Raw genomic sequence first — 18,851 nt, 5'->3', positions numbered from 1 at the left:
TAGGCCCCGCCCCCTCAGTGAGCTGTACACAGTCCGCCATGTTTATTTCCTTGCCAGAGCGTTTATCAGCAGCATTCAAGTAAGAAATTTTTTCTTATTAAAACTTTTGTTGTTGATTTATATTAACAGCAGTAGGTACTGTATATTATTAGTTTAAGCGCAATAAGACATGAAAGAGAACTTAGTTTAATACTCACGGGACGCTCCGTCTGACATCCAGCTCTCTGTGCGCGAGCTTCGGGTGTGTGCGCTCAGAAAACCATATATCAGAAGTTTAGACTCATATGGCTTTAAATGCATGCTGATAATAATGATGATGAAGAACTGTAATGTCACGTGACCACGATAGAGATGATCATCAAAACCAAACAGATGTCCTCTGGTGTCCCTCTTTTGGAAAGGGGGTGGAGCAGCAGCTCATTTGCATTTAAAGATACATGCACGACGACATTGAGTACATTATGTGATCATTTTCATGTTATGGCGGAACTATTCCGTTAAGGAATAAGGAAAAGATTCTGAGAAAATTTTTAGCGCCACATTATATAGGAGGTGTTCCTGCACCTAATGTGCGCTTGAATGCCATTGGCCATTCCGGTGCAATGTGTTATTCCAATCAGGCTTCAGTATTTCTAGGAGAAATGTTTCCCTTTAGCGTCATAGGATGATGCAACATCGAGAGACCAATAGAAAGGGAGTATGTAATATTATTTCAGTCTAAAATCAGGTTTAATTCAATGTGTTACTTGTCATTATTTGTGAAATTGTCTCTTTATGGAACAGCCTCAAATTTAAGTCTCATTCATGCTTGCGAATAGGAAGATTTTGCATGAACAATACATTGAATTTCCGTCTTTTCTAGTAACAAAACTATGAAAAGGCTTCAGAAGACATAAAAAAAATAAAGAAATTGCACATAAACATTTTGATAAATATACACAAGGCACATCTTATGATAAAAAAATGCAGTATTGTTGCGCATTTGACAAACGTTTGACTTGGTTTGAAATGCAAAAGCCGAAAAGCTTCTGAAATGCTTTCCACCAAAACCCTCTGAGACACATGAAACAGAATATTTTAATAGAAAAATACATTTATTTATACAGGGGTTCACAAACCAGGAGACCTGAAAGAAAATGTGATGCTGGGAAAGGTCTATAAAAGGTTCAAACTGGAAAACTGATTTTCCCAGAAGACAGAATGACTCTTAAATAGTTGTGTGTGTAATTCACATAAGAGTGTGTTTATGTGCTGCTTAGTAGTTAGTTAAATGACAAAGTGTTTCCATGTAAAACAGCACATTTGTGAATCTATCAGGCCTAAAAAAACAAGCAAACACCACGATATGATGCTGCAGGGTGACGTGATCGTTATAGTCATGCTGTCGACGAAATCTTTATCGTCTTTGGTTTGAAGGAGTCTTAACGCTGCTTAGTGAATAAGATGAGGACAATTAAAAAGTGCATAAAATGCGATAATCGTTTTCGCTAATCGTTTTCACTCAGCCCCAGTTAGCGTGTCATATTTGAACTGCCATTACACAAGAATCTCGTTTGTTGCCGAGCGATGTACACATAGGCGCAATTTGCGGGTGGGACGGGTGGGACATGTCCCCACCACTTTTTGCTAAGGTCGATATTGTCCCCACCACTTTTGAAACATATAATACAAATAAATAAAACATCTCCAGTTAACTAGCAGAGAATTCATTTCGTTAGTTTGTTAAATAAGAGGCGATCTAGTGCTGAAATATGTTATTTTTTAAATAAAGTGATCAAAGTGCTCGTTGCCGCTGCGATCAGTGGCGCGGATACTGTGTTCTCTTGTGGCTCGCGCACAGTCGCACAGTGGAGACTCTCTATTCGTTCCGGTGAAATTACAAAACAAAATGCACACAAACGTGTCCCTGCCTGATATACAACCACTGATAAACATAATCGGTTTTGATGAGAAAAAAAAAAAAAAACCTATACGAGTGCGGATTAGAACCCAGAACCTCTGACACGCTTGGCAAAAGCTGTCACTGGCCCATTTAAATTCACGCTTAATTTTGTCGGATCTATGTATTTATTCACGTGAAAATTCTCGCCACTAACAACATATATTAGACCTCATTAAACGACAAATTAAACCCAATGTACTATTTAAATGGACTGCTGAACATCATAATGTTATTCTACATACATCTGATTTATGATTTAGCATTGTGTTAGCAATGTCCCACCCACTTTTTAAAACAAAGTTATGCCACTGGATGTAAAAAAAAAAAACGAAAAATGGACGGCAAGAGCGTCGAGCATCAGGTGAAGAAATCTTTCGAGATGGCTTCCACGAAATTAGGAGCTGACATCATGATCCCAATTGTGCAGAGGACTGTAAAAATGGAGAACGCCATGAGGCACAAACGATCGATCACCGCCGCCGCGAACTTCCATTCGTTACACACGTTCTCGTCCTCGTCCTGGTCACGAAATCGTTTGGCGATATACCTCACTTCCTCTAGGATTTTGGCCAGTTCCAGTTCCAAAGCCCCACCCACGATGCCTCCACCGACTCCGCCCCTGATTCCGGCCCCGCCCCCTAGCGACGGCAGCGTCGACCCCGGCAACTGCACGTCTTCCTCAGTGGACGCCACGAGACGCCCGCAGAGCACACCGTCGTGAGAAGCGTAATGGACGCCCTCCATCCCTCTGAAGCCGATGTACAGCATGTTCCCGCTGACGGACTGCAGCGCCCCCTGGCTGACTGACAGATCCACGCTCGACACACTCCCACGCCGGGAATGTTTGTTGTGACACGCCAGACGGATCCGGTCCTCGCCGGGCCGGCGCATGCGGAGAAACCAAGCACACCAGTTCAGGAGGAGAACGCGGGTCTAGACGAGAGAACACAAGCATGAACAGCCGCGTTTCCACCGAAATTACCCGGCCAGTTGATAATACCTAGAATATCAAAATCGACTGCTGGCGGTAGATCCTTTTCCTATTTAGCACCAAAACTTTGGAACAGTCTTCCTAACATTGTCCGGGAAGCAGACACACTCTGTCAGTTCAAAGCTAGACTAAAAACACATCTCTTTGACCTAGCATTCACATAATACATTATAGACTTCTATAATTCAATGTTAGGCTGCATAGATTAGGTCAGCCGGAACCGGGAACACTTCCCATAAATCCTGATGTACTCGTTACATCATAAGAAGAATGGCATCTACGCTAATTTTAGTGTCTTTAGTGTTTATCCCGAGGTTTTCCTGCAGCCTGCCGGATCCAGGCCGTATCCAGATCTGACGAAGGACCTTCGCCTGGACCCGATGACAACGCAGTGCTGAAGTGCCAACTAGTCTCTCCCTATGGAGGATCCCTTCACCACTCTACAGATAAAGCGTTGTCGGGAAAATTTAGTTTCGCGTACCTACCCCGAAGTGACAAAATAAAATAAAATTCTGTATCAAAATTTATAAGGAAAGACAAGTACTTTGTCTAGGCTTGGTCTGTAGGGAATTACAAACCTGCGCACATATATTCAAACGCACGTAACTATAGAACCAATTCTTAAAGGGGTGGTTCGGGATTTTTGACATCGGACCTCATTTTTAAGTCAGCCTGGTTGTTATTCATCAGTGGAGACATTTTTTTTTTTAAATTACCCAGTCCATATATTTGGATAGTTAGCCGATGCTAGGCTAGCGCGAGTCAATGGTATATGTTAGCCAGCCATTAAAAAACGTTTTACCCACTCCACAGTGCACCAAACGCAAATCAATTATAACACTAGACTATCGATGTATATGTCCGTTGAGAGAATAATGTTAGAAATCAAACTTACCTTTCATCAAATTTCATTAGTTATAATTTGTTCCCTGTAATCATAAGCCTTGTCTACAGCAGCAGCGGAGTGATATTGATTACCTAGGCAACCGAGTGAGCCGGTCCACACATGACGCAAGTGTATTTACCTGCCGCTGGCACACTGTGTTTACTTTTTGCCGCATTACTAACCGGAGCAAAGTAAAATTCCGCAGCTGCTGAGAAACTAGTTCCTTTGGGATCATTGAGATGAAAGGTAAGTTTGATTTCTAACATTATTCTCTCAACGGACATTTGCATCGACAGTCTAGTGTTATAATTGATTTGCGTTTGGTGCACTGTGGAGTGGGTAAAACGTTTTTTAATGGTTGGCTAACATATACCATTGACTCGCGCTAGCCTAGCATCGGCTAACTATCCAAATATAAGGACTGGATAATTTAAAAAAAAAAATGTCTCCACTGATGAATAACAACCAGGCTGACTTAAAAATGAGGTCCGATGTCAAAAATCCCGAACCACCCCTTTAATGCGCATGTGAACACCATCAGCGTTTCTCACAGGTTCGCGTTTAAAGTCTGTGTAGAGAGAATGGTGTCGTCTTAGCGGACCCTAATTTAACAACAAATGATCGTTGCGACGGAAGCGAATCAATCAAAACTAACTTTAGCTGGAAAATAACTTTATTAAAGAACCGCTATAAAGCCAAAACAATCTCTGTTACCTTAAATTATACGTTTATCTCTGTAAAGCTGCTTTGAAACAATCTACATTGTTAAAAGCGCTATATAAATGAGGATGACTTGACTTGACTTGAACATGCTGATTGGTCGAGTTCATGCCGCATTTTGATTGGTTGACTCCACGCAGTATTTTATTTCAACCAGCATCTGTTGCGGACGGTGCGTGCAGCTATTCGAATCAACAATGGAGTTTAAAAAATACGACCGATGGACCGACGACAAAGATCAGGCTTTATAAAGCTTAAATTCAGAGGATGAAATCCAGCGGGAACTGTAAAGTAGCGCGCAGTCCTACGCAGAGGTGGACAGTAACAAAGTACATTTACTTGAGTACACTTTTTGAGTATCTGTACTTTACTTGAGTATTATTATTTCTGGAAACTTTTTATTTTTTGGTTGCATTTTGGTTGGAAATGAAAGTCAGGTTGACGTTAGAACCCGACTGATGTCAACACGATTTTCGTTTTCAACCACAATACAACGTCTGTCCAACGTTGAAGATTAACGTCAATCTGATGTTGGATTCTGACATCAACCTGATTTTCATTTTCAACGTTGGGTTTGATCTTCTAAATGCGCATTTTGTCATTGTTTTGGTGCACACTAGCTTATAGATAACAGTAAGGCTGACATATTCATACTAAAAGCTGAAAAACTTTAAATAGGGCACTCTTTGAGGGAACAGCCATTTGGGTGTCCGAAACCATTGTGGAAGTTATTGAGTGCACTTATTCAATCTCACATTCAATCCCACTGGAACTGTGTTCTAGAAACACATGTGATATTGATATGAGGGAAGGCAGGCATAGATTCAATAATAATAATAATACATTTTATTTGTAAAGCACTTTTCATAAAAGAATCTCAAAGTGCTACAGGGACCACATTAAACTAATTAAAATCAGAAACAAAACATAAAGATAAAAACAAGTAATAAAATACATAAGAACCTAGGGACAACTTAAGAACGCCTGCCTAAACAAAACAGTTTTAAGCTCTTTCAAGATTCAGATTCTTAAGATTCAGAGGCTTAAGGGACTGTAAATATTACATACAACAATACAACAATAATAAAACAATGCATTGACATTTATACTTTTGATACTTAAGTACTTTTAAAAACAAGTACTTCTGTACTTGAGTAAAAATCAGTCTTTACAACTTTTACCTGTAACGGAGTAATATTTGACCAGTAGTATCTGTACCTTCACTCAAGTAAGGAAGTTGTGTACTTTGTCCACCTCTGGCACTACGTCACCAGATTAATTTGCCTAATCTTCCCAGTACTTTAGACTGCGGTGGAAACGCAGACAGCAACGGGTCTGGGGGGACATTTTTTAAACTCCATTGTTCATTCGAATAGCAAACAACTGTTACTGTGCGCACCGTCCGCAACAGATGGTGGTTGAAATAAAATGCGGCATGAACTCGACCAATCAGCATGTTCAGCGCCCAAGTCCCACCCCTGAAAATTCCTGAACTTTGAAAAAGTACCACCTCGCAAGAAGGGACTTTCGGAGGGGGAAATATTTACCCGGAGCTTCATCTGGACCCCGGTTCCTGCGGTGGAAACACACCACAAAGTTCCTAATTTCTAGGGAAAGTTCCTGCGGTGGAAACGCGGCTAATGAAGTAACGATCTCATCCATGCAAATACTACTGTGTTTCGTGATTAGTTTGTTTGAGCACTATTTGCATAACTCAAAGATTCGCTGAGTCAATATGACTGAATCAATGCAGGTGACTCATCATAATGCTGTAGGGATTTCTGGAGGCGTACGCGGCTTCCTCCTAATTGGTGCTTGAATATTCATTGTCATTCTACACAACGAAGGCCTGACAAATATTATTCAAGCAAAAATGGAAATTAATCATGTTGGCTAGGTTAAGAGTGTGCCTAGAAAACAAATTTGCACAAAGTTTTGTTTCCTAGTGTCCAGTCTCATGCATTTGGTATGAATCGATTCTGATTCATGTCACACATCCTCTGTAGAATGAGGCGACCGGCGCTCGGAAAGACACTTTAACCTTCAACACTTTTAGTACAGAGTGAGAGAGACTGTTGTAACTTTACTTTTATTATAATATATATATATATATATATATATATATATATATATATATATATATATATATATATACAGTAGCCCCCAAAGAATTTGGACATTCAATTCACAATTTATAACATATTAATAATGTATGGAATAAAAACAAAATACTAAGATATATTTGTAAAAAAATAAATAATATTTATTTACAAAATGTATTTCAATAAATAAAATAATGATAATATAATAATATAAATATTATATTAAATGTACTATAATAAAAATAAATAAATATATTTTTTTATTTTTGTAATAAAAATAAAAAATACACACAATTAAAAATATAGCAATAATGTATTAAATAAAAATGAAACAAGCAAACAAACAAACAAACAAATAAAAATGGGATAAATAAATCAATGCTTTAGTAATGTAAAGCTTTTGTAGCAAATTTTTTAAATGTATTACTAAAAATATATTAATAATGTATGAAACAAAGTACTAAATAAAAAGTGAAAAACAATAAAAAACTTACAAACAAATAACTAATAAATAAACAATAACCAAAATTTTAAATTAAATAAAAAATAAAATAAAAACTGTGATAAATTAACAAACAAACAAATAAATAAATGCTTTGGTAATATAAAGCTTAAAATTAAAATATTTTAAGTAAGAAAATGAAATAAAAAGCTAAACAAACAAACAAACAAATACATATATAAAAATGGGATGAGATAATAAAAAAATAAAAGCTTTAGTAATGTAAAGCTTTTGTAGAAAAATTTAAAATACACAAAAAATATATTAATAATGTATGAAATAAAATACCAAATAAAAAGTGAAACAAACAAGTAAATAACTTATTAATAAATAAATAATAAACAAAATTAAAAATTAAGTAAAAAAATGTCAACTTAAATAAATAAATGTAGCAAAAAGTAAAAAAAAAAATACATGCACAATTGAAAATATATTAATAATGAAATAAAAACAAAACACAAAAAAGAGAGGAAAAATTAAACAAAAAAATCTGTCTGAGATAGTGATGGAGAGCGTTTCTCTTACCCATCGTGGCATCTTGGCTCCGTCAGGATCGTGATAGTGATACTGCAACACCAGGACTGTAGCGATGACTGACAGACCCACAATCACCATGGTGGTCGCAAAATATTGAGCTGAAACACACACACACACACACACACACACACACTGAATCCACTACAATCCCTGCATGTAGATGAAGCATTCATGAGATCTTCAGCGGTGTGTGTCTGAGCTGTGAGAAAACACACTGTGCCATTACAGAACGTCAAGCTTCAGTAAACCCAATCTAATCTGTTCCCGAACCCTGGAGAATCTCTCAGTCCGGCACATTTTCAATAAAAGAGTCACGGTAAAATGACTCATTATTTGAACTGATTTGTCATAGTAGGTGAGGTGGAAATATTCAGTTAATAATAATAACTTAAATTTGCATCTGTGTCTCACACAATTCCATCATGTGATGCTGTTTTCTGGTCCTAAAAGTGTCAAACTAATTTTATATCTTATTTTATTTGTATTTACTATTTACTTTTTTTAGTTTTTAAGTTTTGCAACCCTGTTATAACTTACATTTATAAGCAGATGCTTATATCAAATAGAGGAAAATTCATATATCAAATATCAAAATTCAGGACTATATAGAATACAGATTTACCATAAATAAAGTAAATAAGGATATCCAACATTTGATGCATTTAAAATTAGGTTATTTTTATGTGATGTTAATTTCATATTTATGGCTGTTATTGCTTTTGAAATAAAGTCGCATGACTCCATTAATGCAAAGTGCCAACAGCATGAACATCACTAAAGTCAAACAGATTCTAGACAAGTTTGGTTAAAAAAAACATGTGAAATGGTCTTTTCTGTGAGGTTATTGGATGGGTTTTCCCTCTGTAACGGTGTGTTAGCGAACAGACAGATAACATGTCAGGGCCGTTTCAGGGTGAATGATTGCACTGGTTTCTAACAGGCCCGTTCGTGAATGATACACAACCATGAATGTTCATTCAGGGTCTCTAAAGAAGCGTCCGTCATTTCTCTCCATCTGTGCCACTCATTACCATCTGTTTAAATGACACAAGCCCCGCCCCTCACTGTGATTGACAGCTCCACTCACCAATCAGAGGCACTGAATCTGACGTGGCTGGCATGATCTCAGCCACCAGGAGCATGAAGACGGTGAGCGACAGCAACACTGTGATTCCTGTCATAAAACATCAGAAAAACACTTTAATATCTGCGATCATTGCATGCTCCTGCAAAACTATTCTATATTAACGCATATTAAATAAGTATTAATTGTACAAGTTAATTGTAAGTTTCTGAATTTCTCAAGGCTAACTCTTAGCAGCCTGCAGTTAGATTAATTAAAAATCATTTTGAAATTAGTTTACTGCAATTATTAGGAATCAATGTTCTAATATTATATTTAATTATACACATACACACACAGTATAATGCTTTGTATATATTGTATGAAAATAAATATCATTATTTTATATTTACTCGTTGACGTATCCCACAATGCCATGCGCAGGATTCCCATTTCAAACAAACCAGAAACAGTATCGAATGTGCTTTTTAATCTACTAAAAACATCATTTGAGCAAAAAGTTGACCCAAAACTCAATAAAATTAATTAATATTATCGTAGCATGATGCATACTGTCTCATATACTATTCTTAAAAAATAGTATGCATTATACAGTACAGACTTCGCAGTATGCACTACACTGGTATTCTAGAGCCACTGTCTTTTAAATGCTATAATGCGATACAGAAAGTCAAGGGATGCAGCACACACACACACACACACACACACACAGAACTAAGACACCATGAAATTAAAGACACACACTGAGCATTAGACGCTCTTGTATTGTAAAATCAGCAGTTCTCGTTTGCTGAATTCAAACCCATTTATCAGCAAGAGCAGACTTTCCTCAGGAGAGACATCTGAGAAGTAGAAAACTTCATTTAGTCTCACTACTCATGTTAAAGAGGTGTGTCTGCATGTCATGCGTCTCACCCAGCGATATCTTCTCCCCGGAGTCGGCGGGCAGCAGAAACACCAGCAGCGCGAGAGTGGAGATGAGCACGCATGGGATCAGGAGGTTGAGCCCGTAGTAAAGCGTTCTCCTCCTCATGACCACGGTGAAGGTGACGTCAGGGTATGGCTCCTTACAGCAGTCGTAGAACTTCTCATTCCTCCTGCCTGGAACCTCTACAACACACACACACAGGTCAGAAAACCCTAGCAACTGCATAGCAACACCCAGTCACCCCCGATAACACCCTAGCAACACCCCGTCAACGTCCCTAACACCCTAGCAACTGCATAGCAACACCCTATCAACCTCCCATAACACCTTAGCAACTGCATAGTAACACCCTGTCAACCCCCATCACACCCTAGCAACTGCATAGCAACACCCTATCAACCTCCAATAACACCTTAGCAACTGCATAGCAACACCCAGTCACCCCCCGATAACACCCTAGCAACACCCTGTCAACGTCCCCAACACCCTAGCAACTGCATAGCAACACCCTATCAACCTCCCATAACACCTTAGTAACTGCATAGCAACACCCTGTCAACCCCCATCACACCCTAGCAACTGCATAACAACACCCTGGTAACCACCCATAAAACCCTAGCAAACCAATAGCAACACCCTGTCAACCTCCCATAACACCTTAGCAACTGCATAGCAACACCCTGGTAACCACCCATAAAACCCTAGCAAACCAATAGCAACACCCTGTAAACCTCCCATAACACCTTAGCAACTGCATAGTAACACTCTGGCAACCCCCCCATAACAACCTAGCAGCCACATAGCAACCTGTCAACCCCCATAACATCTTAGCAACTGCATAGCAACACCCTGTCAACCTCCCATAACACATTAGCAACACCATGTCAACCCCCCTCCCAATAACACCCTAGTAACTGGATAGCAACACCCTGGCAACCACCCATAAAACCCTAGCAAACCAACAGCAACACCCTGTCAACCTCCCATAACACCCTAGCAGCTGCATAGCAACACCCATTCAACCCCCATAACACCTTACAAACTGCCTAGCAACACCCTATCAACCCCCATAACACTCTAGCAGCCACATAGAAACAACCTGTCAACCCCTAAAACACATTAGCAGCCGCATAGCAACAGTCTGGCAACCACTCATATAATCCTAGCAACTGCATAGCAACACTCTGACAACCCCCATAACACTCTAGCAGCCACATAGCAACAACATGTCAAGCCCCATAACACCTTAGCAACATCATAGCAACACCCTGTCAACCCCCCATAAAACCCGAAAAACTGCATAGCAACACCTAGGATTAAACAAACACAACAAAATCAAAGACAACAGAATCAAATACAAAAGACTCAAAAAACAAAACAAAATCAAACATAACAGAATCAAACAACATCAAGGAATCAAACAGAACTGAATCAAACACAATCATAAACAACAAAATTTAAACACAAATGAATAAAACACAACAGAATCAAAGAGTCAAACACAACAGATTCTGTATTTATCGCTAAAGGATCGACTTTCATTGAATGTTATCAATAAACTTACTACAGGAAACCATTTATTTTTTAGGTCAGGTTTGGCTCTTTTTGATACGCTTTCAGAAATATTGTTTGTATGAGAACAGAAATCATGTCCATCAGGATCTGCAGATCAGAAGGTCTGTGTGATCTGACTGCTCTTCTACACATGTGAAGGGATTTATTCTCCCAAAGGTACTGTGCGCATCACTTTCAATTACATGAAGGCCACGGCCCATTGGTCAGAGTTCCATCCAATCAGCAGCCTCGATCAGACCATCACTGACCAGCACTGAAACCAGAACCACCATACGAAGATATTTCTTAAGATTCCTGATCCAAGCCTGAGGATTATAATAATGATGTCCCCATGTCTAATCTTCATGCATGTGCTTTATGAGGGCAGCTAATTATTTTTCTGATCATTTATTTTACACAACACTGAAACTATGCAAAGTCTCTACAGCTTCTGGCGCTCATAATCTGCACAAATAATGTTCTGGAAGACAGAAATGTCATATACATATCAGGGCATCTTGTGAAATACTGACTATTTATTTACAGATGAATGATTTCACATGCAGTTATGAGGGAAATCTCTGCTTCATCTTTGTGTGCGTGTATGAAATTATGCATGACAGATGCTATTATGTAAAACTTGTTGGTTTCCATCCAGTGTTTCTGAACATCTGCCTTAAATCACACGTCTCACCTAAAACCAACTAATAAACAAACATATATATGAACAAAATTATTTACATGAATTGGAATGAGACTAAATGAAAATTAGATATGTTGAAGTTGTAGTAAAATTACTCAAACTGAAATAATGTAATCAAAACTAAATAGACATTTAGAAACTAATAAAAAGTACAAAATACAACAAAATTATTAAAACTGTAAAATTAAAATTAAAATTTCGTTTAGTTTAAGAACTAAAATGAGTAAAAACACAACAAAATTATTAAAACCGTATAACTAAAATCCAAATAAATTGTTTAGTTTAAGCCGAAGTAATACAATTACTAAAAGTAAAACTGAAATAAAAATGTATAAAAAACAATTATACTTTAAAAGACTAATACAAATGACAAAAAAAAAACATTATTAAAACTGTAAAACTATAATTAAAATATAATTTTTGTTTAGTTTAAGCTGAAGTAATACAATAATTAAAACTAAAACTTTTAAAAAACTAGTAAAAAAAATGACAAAACAACAAAATTACTGAAACTATGAAAATGGAAAATATACTAAATTAAAACTAGTAAAAATATTAATAAATACTATAATAATAATAATAATACATGAATAATAACTGTTATAGACGTATAGATGTGTCTTAGGGCATTTACCATGGTACCAGCATGGTATTTTTTGCATTGTGTTAGATTATCACATAAATACGGAAGAGGATTAGGGCCAAGCAATACTACAAAAATAAAACCATCTCGAGATTAAAGTCATTATAATGTGAGATTAAACTCGTTAAATTTCGAGAAAAAAGTCTAAATATAATCTTGAGAATAAACTCATTAAATATCGAGAATAAAGTCGTTGTGTTTCGAGAAAAAACTCATTAGATTTAAAAAAAAAAGTCGAAATACAATCTTGAGAATAAACTCATTAAATATCGAGAATAAAGTCGTTGTGTTTAGAGAAAAAAAACGTTAAATTTCGAGAAAAAAGTCGAAATAATCGTGAGAATAAACTCATTAAATATCGAGAATAAAGTCGTTGTGTTTCGCGAAAAAAACTCGTTAAATTTCGAGAAAAAAGTCGAAATAATCGTGAGAATAAACTCATTACATTTCGAGAATAAAGTCGTTGTGTTTCGAGAAAAAACTCGTTAAATTTCGAAAAAAAAGTCGAAATACAATCTTGAGAATAAACTCATTAAATATCGAGAATAAAGTCGTTGTGTTTCGAGAAAAAAACGTGTTAAATTTCGAGAAAAAAGTCGAAATAATCGTGAGAATAAACTCACTAAATTTCGAGAATAAAGTCGAGAAAAAACTCGTTAAATTTCGAAAAAAAAGTCGAAATACAATCTTGAGAATAAACATTAAATATCGAGTATAAAGTCGTTGTGTTTCGAGAAAAAAACGTGTTAAATTTCGAGAAAAAAGTCGAAATAATCGTGAGAATAAACTCATTACATTTCGAGAATAAAGTCATTGTGTTTCGAGAAAAAAGTCGAAATACAATCTTGAGAATAAACATTAAATTTCGAGAATAAAGTCGTTGTGTTTCGAGAAAAAACTCGTTAAATTTCGAGAAAAAAGTCGAAATACAATCTTGAGAATAAACTCATTACATTTCGAGAATAAAGTCGTTGTGTTTTTGAGAAAAAACGTGTTAAATTTAGAGAAAAAAGTCGAAATACAATCTTGAAAATAAACATTACATTTCGAGAATAAAGTCGTTGTGTTTCGAGAAAAAACTCGTTCAATTTCGAGAAAAAAGTCGAAATAATCGTGAGAATAAACTCATTACATTTCGAGAATAAAGTAATAAAGTTTAACGAGTTTTTTCTCGAAACACGACTTTATTCTCGATATTTAATGAGTTTATTCTCAAGATTGTATTTTGACTTTTTTTCTCTTGAAATTTAACGTGTTTAATCTCGCATTATAATGACTTTAATCTCGAGATGGTTTTATTTTTTTATTATTGCTTGGCCCTAATCCTCTTCCGTACATAAATAACATGGTATATGATTATGTTAAAGGTTCAGCATGACTGTGTGAAACTCACCAACCAGATCCCATTCCCCGTTGGCGATGTAGCCGGTGATGTCAGCCTCCATCATCTGCAGGTCCAGAGACCATCCGCCGTACGTCCACGAGCCGAACTTCAGATCGCAGCGCTGGACGTCGAACGGGAACCAGCGCACGTCGATGTAGCACGTGCTCTTAAAGATCCCTGAACAAGTCAAGTCAGCTTTATTTCAACACACAGCGATGCCACTGAAGAACCTTTCAGTCAAATTTCTTAAAAGAACCAGTTTTTTAAGAACACTTACCTTTCCTTGGGTCATTCTGACCCGAAACTCCTTTTTTTTAATTTTTAATTTTTTTTTTTAATTTAGTGTTCATCAGAGGGACACTAGAACTTTTGTTGCACTTTAACCACGAATACACACACACACACACACACAAAAAAAATATTTTAAAGGATTCGAGGAGTTTTGTGGTTAAAATTTTAAAAGTAACAAATCCTTCCCTCACGGGTCCATTTGACCCCCTTAGGAATGAATGGAATGTGAGGAATGCTTCAGGACACATAGAAAAACCGAAAAATGCTCAAAATTCAAACTACAAATGCTAAAACTTTACCAAACAAATGATTGTCTACATGTGTATCTGAATGCATACTGAAGAGAAACTGACTTTAGGACCCAGAGGAACAGCTCATTTACTCCATATAGAGCTATAAGGCCATCTAGAGTCATGAAATATCATGTTATATTATTATTTTTCCACAAGAGGTCGGCAAAGACACCCAATGTAAGATATTTTGAGCTGAATTAAAAGGTTTATGCATTAAATTGTGAGTTATTTTGAACTTAAATTGAAAGAATGTGAGGAATGTGCTTAAATTACTATTTATTTATTTATCGATCAAATCTAGTAATTTAAAGGTAAATAAAATGAAAAAGAACAAAAACTCTAAAAAAAACAATTGCATTAAAAAAGGTAAAAAATATTATCAAAATGAAATAAAATAAGCTTTCTGGACAAAAAAAATGAAGTATAATTTTAGGGGTTTGGGTCATTTTGACCCGCGAGGGAAGGATGAGGGTTAAGATATCTAAAGAATCTTTTGTGGAATTGAAAGGTTCTATGGATGTTCAAGGTTTTTCATGGTTCATCAATGCCAATAAAGAACTTTTATGTTTAGGAGCGTATGTTAATCCAAAGCATAGCCCAAAATAATTCCCCATATATCGGACGAAGACGAAAGACATCTCGTGAAGACATCATCCCTCTGAAGACAAACGCCTGTGAATCTAGTTTGTTCCTCATTACTCTGAGTCTGAAGGCCTTCCACACACATTCTGTACTTTCAGGCTGAGACTCGTATGTGTGTGTGTGTATTTGTATTGATTTCTGTCAGTGGACAGGTGGCTGCTTCCTCACAGTAATCGAGACGACACACTCTGAGGTGAAAGTGTGTGTTTTCCAGGTGACAGGTGAGTTAAGGTCACCCTGAACCCTGTTAAGTCCACTAGGGATTAATGTCCCCGCCGCTGCCTTCGAATCACGTCACGCGGATCGTGTTTATGAGACGAGCGCACGTGAGCAGCGCAACAATGTGGCAGTGACCTCTGGGAAACTCAGGATTTACTTTGAGCCTTGGCTAGGATGATGAGAATAAATCAGGACAGGCTGGAGACGCGGCGCTGCGGATGGAAGCGGTTTAGCAGATTGACAGAAGTGAGTAGGTACATTTTTATAACCTATTAGACCATTTAAATGACTTTTTTTGTCAGATGGAACTTTCTGTATTTTGGAACTTTCTATATTTTGAGAATAGATATTTTGGAACTTTCTGTATTTTGGAACTTTCTGTATTTTGGAACTTTCTATATTTTGAAAATAGATATTTTGGAACTTTAGGTATTTTGGAACTATGTATTTTGGGACTATGTATTTTGGAACTTTCTATATTTTGAAACCAGATATTTTGGAACTATGTATTTTGGAACTTTACAAATTTTGAAACTATGTATTTTGGAACTTTAGGTATTTTGGAACTATAAGTATTTTGGAACTTTCTGTATTTTGAAACTTTCTGTATTTTGGAACTTTCTATATTTTGAAAATAGATATTTTGGAACTTTCTGTATTTTGGAACTTTCTGTATTTTGGAACTTTAGGTATTTTGGAACTATAAGTATTTTGGAACTATAAGTATTTTGGAACTTTCTGTATTTTGGAACTTTCTATATTTTGAAAATAGATATTTTGGAACTTTCTGTATTTTGGAACTTTCTGTATTTTGGAACTTTCTGTATTTTGAAAATAGATATTTTGGAACTTTCTGTATTTTGGAACTTTCTGTATTTTGAAAATAGATATTTTGGAACTTTAGATATTTTGGAACTTTCTGTATTTTGGAACTTTCTGTATTTTGGAACTTTCTATATTTTGAAAATAGATATTTTGGAACTTTCTGTATTTTGGAACTTTCTGTATTTTGGAACTTTCTGTATTTTGGAACTTTCTGTATTTTGAAAATAGATATTTTGGAACTATGTATTTTGGAATTTTCTATATTTTGAAACCAGATATTTTGAAACTTTCTGTATTTTGGAACTTTAGGTATTTTGAAACTTTCTATATTTTGAAAATAGATATTTTGGAACTTTAGGTATTTTGGAACTATGTATTTTGGAACTTTCTATATTTTGAAACCAGATATTTTGGAAATTTAGGTATTTTGGAACTATGTATTTTGGAACTTTACATATTTTGAAACTATGTATTTTGGAACTTTCTGTATTTTGGAACCAGATATTTTGGAACTTTAGGTATTTTGGAACTATGTATTTTGGAACTTTAGATATTTTGGAACTTTAGGTATTTTGGAAATTTGTGTATTTTGGAACTTTGTGTATTTTGGAACTATGTATTTTGAAACTTTAAGTATTTTGAAACTTTAGGTATTTTTGGAACTTATTTTAAATAGATTTTTTTAATTTACATTCCCAGGAGGACTTGGAAAGCACGATAACTTAACACACTCACATGAAGACTTTATCTCATCATCATAACAGGCAGAAATGGTGAGTTTTGTCAGTATTTTACCTGGCGGCAGGTACTGGCAGTATCCAGAAGAGTTGATCAGCACGTTAGTGTGAAATGCGGCGTCAAATCTCTCATCAGCACTGTTAGAAACCAAAGACAAAGAAGAGGCTCAAATATACCAGAGTTTTCTTTTGTGTCACGCTTTGATCACGACATCATTCCAGGGTTATCATCGTTTAATAAAACTAATTCAAATAAAGCTAGAATAAAACTAAATATAAATATTAGCTAAACAACTTAAACTAAATGAAAATTAGAAACATTGCCTTGGCAATAAACTGAAATAAGTTTGAGTTGAAGCTCTAAAATTAATTACTTTAAATAAATAAAAAATCTAAAACTGAATCAAAATAAATTACAGTATTTAAGAAAAAACATAAAACTAACAAAATGACAAAAGCATATAACAAAATGACTAAACATTAAACAAAAATTAACATGAAAACTGAAAATATAAAAAGCAAATTCAAAATATTAATAAAACCAAAATAACAGTGCATGATTCCCAGATATTCATTTGTGTTAATAAAATAAAATATGAATATTAATTGAAAAACAAAATAAAAATTAAAAATGTTGCCTTGGCAATAAATTGAAATAAGTTTATGTTGAAACACTAAAATGATTAAATAAAAACTAAAACTGAAATAAAAATAAATTAAACCTAAATACCTTTATAAAGATAAAACTAAAATAACACTGAATCATTCCCAGATATTCGTTAGATGTGATATTCTGCATGTGTCCAAACTTTTGACAGGTCGTGCGGCGGATTGGAAGTGCATCACCTTGCAACTTTAGCAGGACAAACAGAACTATAAACCAGGAGCAGCGCGAGTCTGGAGTCAGCCAAGTAAATCACAGTTATTTAAGAAGCCACAAAACTGCCAAAGATGACAAAGTCACTGACGCCCGAGCGCAGCGATCAGAGAGAGAGAGAGAGAGAGAGAGAGAGATTCAGCCATGACAGCAATCAAAGGCCAAACCCCTCATTCACTGAACTTCCTCGCTCTTTTCTGACAGAGATGAAGGGAACATGTGCAAGAAGAGACAAAAGCTGAGATCACATCTTCCACAGAGACATAAAACTATAATCAATGCGGTCTGATCATAAACACTGTACAGGAGGTAAACAAACCCAGCAACCCAAACACTGACCAGCATTCTTCATGTCTTCTCGTGTTCACGTTAAGTGTCTTAGCTTGTGTTTAAACTGTGTAATCCAACCGGATGGACATTTCGTAAGCGGTTAAAGTAATCATCAATCTTAAAGTAGGCCTATATGTGAAGGTCAAAATAAATGAGAAGTGCTGAGAATTAAAAAAACTGGCAGGTAATTTTTCTCTGTAAAGGCTGAGTGAGAAACACATCTCAGTCTTCACTGACTTCCCTTAAATCACTGTAATCAATGCATTCGGATACAGTCGGATTGGCTATTGCTCCTGAGTGCCGGATGGGACGGGAATTGACAGAAATCCAATAAAGATTTACATACTTTCCGATTTTTAAGCTATTTGATGATGCAACATTTGCACAGACTGAAATGATCATAGCTATTGAATAATATAATTATATCATAATTACATAGTCAACTGACCTGATCCACATTAAAGTTTAAAGATGTTTTTGCATAATTAAAGAGGAGCTATTATGCCCTTTTAGTCTTGATGTTGTTTTCTCTACTTCCCAGTCTGTCAGTAACGCTCTGGGCTGTGTTTCCCGTACAACGCCGTAACTCGCTGCTTCTCTATCATAGTGCGATGCATCGTTGAAGAAATCAACTAGCGAGTCACGACTGTTTCCCGAAACC

At 36.0% G+C, this 18,851-nt stretch overlaps 1 protein-coding gene across 1 annotated transcript in view; it reads right to left on the bottom strand.

Annotated features, from left to right (window-relative positions):
* Positions 1-1,079: 1,079 nt before the first annotated feature.
* The window catches only part of LOC311071545 (neuronal acetylcholine receptor subunit alpha-7), a 28,965-nt gene continuing 11,193 nt past the window's right edge, over positions 1,080-18,851 (bottom strand). The window contains exons 5-10 of the mRNA XM_084095932.1: positions 17,042-17,121; positions 13,986-14,153; positions 9,680-9,874; positions 8,768-8,854; positions 7,669-7,778; positions 1,080-2,875 (exon numbers count right to left, since the gene is read on the bottom strand). Of these exons, the coding sequence (XP_083952058.1) occupies positions 2,300-2,875; positions 7,669-7,778; positions 8,768-8,854; positions 9,680-9,874; positions 13,986-14,153; positions 17,042-17,121 (1,216 nt within the window). The 3' untranslated portion in view covers positions 1,080-2,299. The remainder of the gene's footprint in view (positions 2,876-7,668; positions 7,779-8,767; positions 8,855-9,679; positions 9,875-13,985; positions 14,154-17,041; positions 17,122-18,851) is intronic.

The sequence above is a fragment of the Abramis brama genome (assembly GCF_963993115.1).
Source record: "Abramis brama genome assembly, chromosome: 20".
Lineage (NCBI taxonomy): Eukaryota > Metazoa > Chordata > Actinopteri > Cypriniformes > Leuciscidae > Abramis > Abramis brama.
The sequence above is the reverse complement of the archived record's forward strand: the minus strand, read 5'-3'. Positions and strand labels throughout refer to the sequence as shown.